Below are 4,107 nucleotides of genomic sequence, written 5' to 3'. Positions count from 1 at the left end.
GTGTCTGTATATTTGTTTGAGTGTGCCTGTGTTTGTTTGAATATGTCTGTGTGTGTATTTATGTGTGTGTGTATTTGTGTGTGTTTGTCTGTGTGTGTATATATGTCTGTTTGTGTGAGTGCATTTGTGTGAGTGTGACTGTGTGTGAGAGAGACGGGCCGGCAGTTCCCTGCATTTTAAACAGTCTCTTGTTGAGAGGAACTTGATCAGCTCTCGCGCTTTCTCCTCGTCCCTTTCTTGTTGGTGTGTGGGATCCTATCAATAAGAGCTCACACACAGGCCTTAGATGTGGGTTCATTATCCATGATAAACAATAAAACAACCCCCTCCCCCTCTCTCTGCGTTTCCCACCCCACACACAGGGTCCAGTTGAGCTGCTAGCCCGGGAAAGCGAGTTTAATCGCAAGATTTTCCCCTCAAACAAACCGTCGCTCTGCGGTCACTGGACCATTTCTGAGCGAAAAACGTGGAACATCTGATTACAGAGCGAGAGAGACCCTCGATTTATCACAAGCCCTTTCAAACCGACACCAGGACCGAACCTGACGCCCGATTCTGGCTGACGGCTGCCAGTTCTATCGCAGTTTAGGGTCGGGGAGGGGTTTCAAAGCAGATTTGAACCGCCTCAGTTCAAGCCCCAGTGATGGAATTCATCACTGAGTCAAAGCCAGAGGCAAGCAAGTTAAATATTCCCGAAGCCCACCTGGTCCCGTCCCTGAACAGAGCAACGTGTGTGTCTCTGTGTGTGTCTCTGTGTGTGAGATGAGACTGTGTGTGAGAGAGAGTGTGTGTGTCTCTGTGTGAGAGGATGTGTGTCTGTGTGTGTGAGAAAGACTGTGTGTCTGTGAGTGTCTCTGTGTGTGAGAGAGACTGTGTGAGAGAGTGTGTCTGTGGGTGAGAGGATGTGTGTCTGTGTGTGTGACAAAGACTGTGTATGTGTCTGTGTGTGTGTCTCTGTGTGTGAGAGAGACTGTGTGTGTGTGTCTGTGTGAATGTGCGTCTGTGTGTGAGAGAGGATGTGTGTCTGTGTGTGAGAAAGACTGTGTCTGTGTGTGAGAGACTGTGTGAGAGAGAGAGACTGTCTGTGTGTGTGTCTGTGTGTGTGAGAGAGAGAGACTGTGTGTGTGTGTGTGTGTGTGTATGTACGTGACAAATCAGAATCCGCGCTGGCTTCACATTAAAACCGAAACGGATACAAGCCCTCGAGGAGAAACAAGCAAACAGTCGATTTCTGTGAAAATGTGCAACTTCGCCGCCGCTTCTGTTGTGCACCGCAACCGCCTGTCTCACTTCAGCAGCGATTCGCCTGGCCTTAATCCTCCCAAACCTTGCTCAAAATAGCAGTTTGAAACTTTTTTTATCGTGCAGCAGGATAACGCGGCGTACCCCCTTTCCACCAAAAACCGGTAGTTTTTACAGGAACACACAGGAGGGGGGCTGGTTACTGATACTTTAGGATTTCTTTTTAATTGAGAAAATATTTTTAGATAAAGTTGTCCATAATTTAAAGCAGACAGTTTTTGTTTGTTGTGTTTTCTTTGTCCCATGTAGAACATGCAATGCGGCAAATCATATATTTTTTCCGTTTTACACACAGCATGCTGCTGTAACATTAACCGAAAGTCAACAAGTCTTCACAACTCGCTCGGGAAACACACGACAGGAAATGATCGGCGGTGTTGCGGTTTTAGAAGCTAATGTGTGTGTGTGTGTGTGTGTGTGTGTGTGTATTGGGGGCGTGGGTGGGGTAGGTGGCCGGGCAGGGGCGGGTGGGGGCAGTTCGGTTTGGAATGACCATAAAAGTGCATTATTGTCTTATTCACAAACTCCGTTGACTTTTCCCACCGTCCCGGAGCACACGATCTCGCCTTTGCCGATTGTCCAGAGAGAGAGAGAGGCACAGACAGCGGGTCCAGTGTCAAAAGGAGCGAGTGGGCCAGTTGCATTACTGTAGCGCCGTCAGTCGATTTTGGAGCGGATTTTTTTTGGGGGGGTGTGGGTAGGAGGGTGGTCTCTGGCATTCTGTGTGTGTGTGTCTCTCTCTCTCTCCCTCCATTATCTCTCCACTCCCCTATCTCCTTCATTACCTCCCGACTCCCCTACCTGCTCCATTACCTCCCCACTCCGGACCTCCTCTATTACTGCCTCACTCCATTACCTCTTCATCCCCTACTCCTGCGTTACCTCCCCACTCCCCTACCTGCTCCATTACCTCTCCACTCCCCTACTCCTGCGTTACCTCCCCACTCCATTACCTCCCCACTCCCCTACCTGCTCCATTACCTCTCCACTCCCCTACTCCTGCGTTACCTCCCCACTCCCCTACCCGCTCCATTACCTCCGCACTCCTCTACCTCCTCCTTGACCTCGCCACTATTCCACTCACGAACCCCCTCCCCACCACCCTACCACTGCCTCCTTACTCCGCTCCCCATGCCCCCTTCCCGGGTGTCAGTGCACGGCCACCGACTGCAAAGCCGCCCCGGGGCCGCTGAGTGCCTCCCCGGGGCTCGGGCTCCGATGGCCGCTGCTTAGCTGCGGGGAACCGGGGCTGAGAGCCGCCGCCACCGTGCCCCCGGACAGGAGAGCCGAGATGGGACCGGACAGAGCGTTCACGGCTCCCGGGCTGGCTTTGATAGGCACCGGGATAGCCGGCAGGGTCTGACCGACGTGAGGCATGGGCTTGAGGGGCACGCCGTAGGGGCTATAATCGGCGGAGCCCCCGGGGACCGAGAGAGGGGGGTGGGGGGGAGGGGGTGGGGGTGGTGGTGGGGGAGGAGGTGGGGGCGCAGGAGCGGCTGTGTCCATCACACTGGCGCTGTACATATGGTGCCAACCGGTGCCCAGGCTTCCCCCGACCGAGGTGAGGGGCATGGGGTAGCCGGGGGTCAGAGGCTGGACTGCGGAGAACGCCAGACCGCTGGCCATCACGTTCTTGTACTCCCGGGCGATAATGTTCTCGATGGCGAACGGGTGCTTGAAGCTGCTGCCCTGGGATCCTGCCATGCCGTACGCGGGTAGCTGAGCCAGGGGACTGGCGGAGACGGCCAAGGCGCTGAGCCGGAGTTTGGCTTGATGCTGGAGGTAGTGAGCGGCGTCTGGTTGCTTACCCACGGCCAAATGGTCCGCCTTCAGGACCTTGAAGCGTTTGCGGCGCCTTAGAAAGCTGCCGTTCTCGAACATGTCGCCACAGTTCGGGTGCAGTGCCCAGAAACTGCCTTTGCCCGGCTGGTCGGGCCTCCGGGGGATCTTGATGAAGCAGTCGTTGAAGGAGAGGTTGTGTCGCAGAGAGTTTTGCCATCGCTGGGTGTTCTCCCGGTAATAGGGAAAGCGATCCATGATAAACTTGTAGATCTCGCTGAGGGGTAACATCTTCTCCGGGGAACTCTGGATAGCCATAGCCGTCAGGGAGATGTAAGAGTAGGGTGGTTTCTGGTCGCTGTAAGTGTTCCGGCCTGGGCGAGGCATCGTGACCGCATCGAACTCCCAGAGTTAGCGATAGAGAGAGGGAGAGGCACTGTGTGTGTGTGTGTGTGTGTGTGAGAGAGAGAGAGACAACGAGCAACACACAGGCAGAATGCAACAAAACCTTTAAAACGTCGGCATTTTAAAATTAAAAACTTCTCTCTCCTAACACACAGGATGCACAAAATAAAACCAAAAAATATTATTCACTGATCCGTCCAAACTCAAACGAGAGCCCAGGTCACTGTCTCCAAAAAAAAGTAAATACAAAGTCTCCTCCACGCACAAGACAGAAGAATACGAGATGTTCTCCTCCTCTTCCTTTTCAATGGAATTCATCAATATTTCTCCCCCTCTCTGCCTCCAGAGCCCGAAGACGTCGCGTTCTTGCCCTTTTTTTGTCTCTATGTGCTAACGTGTGGGGCAGTCTCTGGGTCTAATGTAGCACATTGGATTGTCACATGACTGACTGCGTTCGGGGTTTTTTTAGGGAGGGAGGGAGTGGGAGACAGAGAGAGAGGAGAAATAGCAGCTTTCTGCTTTTCATTGACACTTATTTACATCCAAGAATACAGCCAATGGGAATCCTGCCAATCGCCGATGCATTTGGGGAGGGGTGGAGGAAGCGGGGGTGGGGATGGT

General features: G+C 53.2%; 1 protein-coding gene across 1 annotated transcript; it reads right to left on the bottom strand.

Annotated features, from left to right (window-relative positions):
* Positions 1–2,420: 2,420 nt before the first annotated feature.
* foxb1a (forkhead box B1a) lies at positions 2,421–3,901 on the bottom strand. Its single transcript, XM_048520834.2, has one exon. It carries the CDS (start codon positions 3,466–3,468, stop codon positions 2,452–2,454), a length of 1,017 nt encoding a protein of 338 aa, XP_048376791.1. The 5' UTR covers positions 3,469–3,901; the 3' UTR covers positions 2,421–2,451.
* Positions 3,902–4,107: the final 206 nt, after the last annotated feature.

Source organism: Stegostoma tigrinum, chromosome 36, assembly GCF_030684315.1.
Source record: "Stegostoma tigrinum isolate sSteTig4 chromosome 36, sSteTig4.hap1, whole genome shotgun sequence".
NCBI lineage: Eukaryota > Metazoa > Chordata > Chondrichthyes > Orectolobiformes > Stegostomatidae > Stegostoma > Stegostoma tigrinum.
The sequence above is the reverse complement of the archived record's forward strand: the minus strand, read 5'-3'. Positions and strand labels throughout refer to the sequence as shown.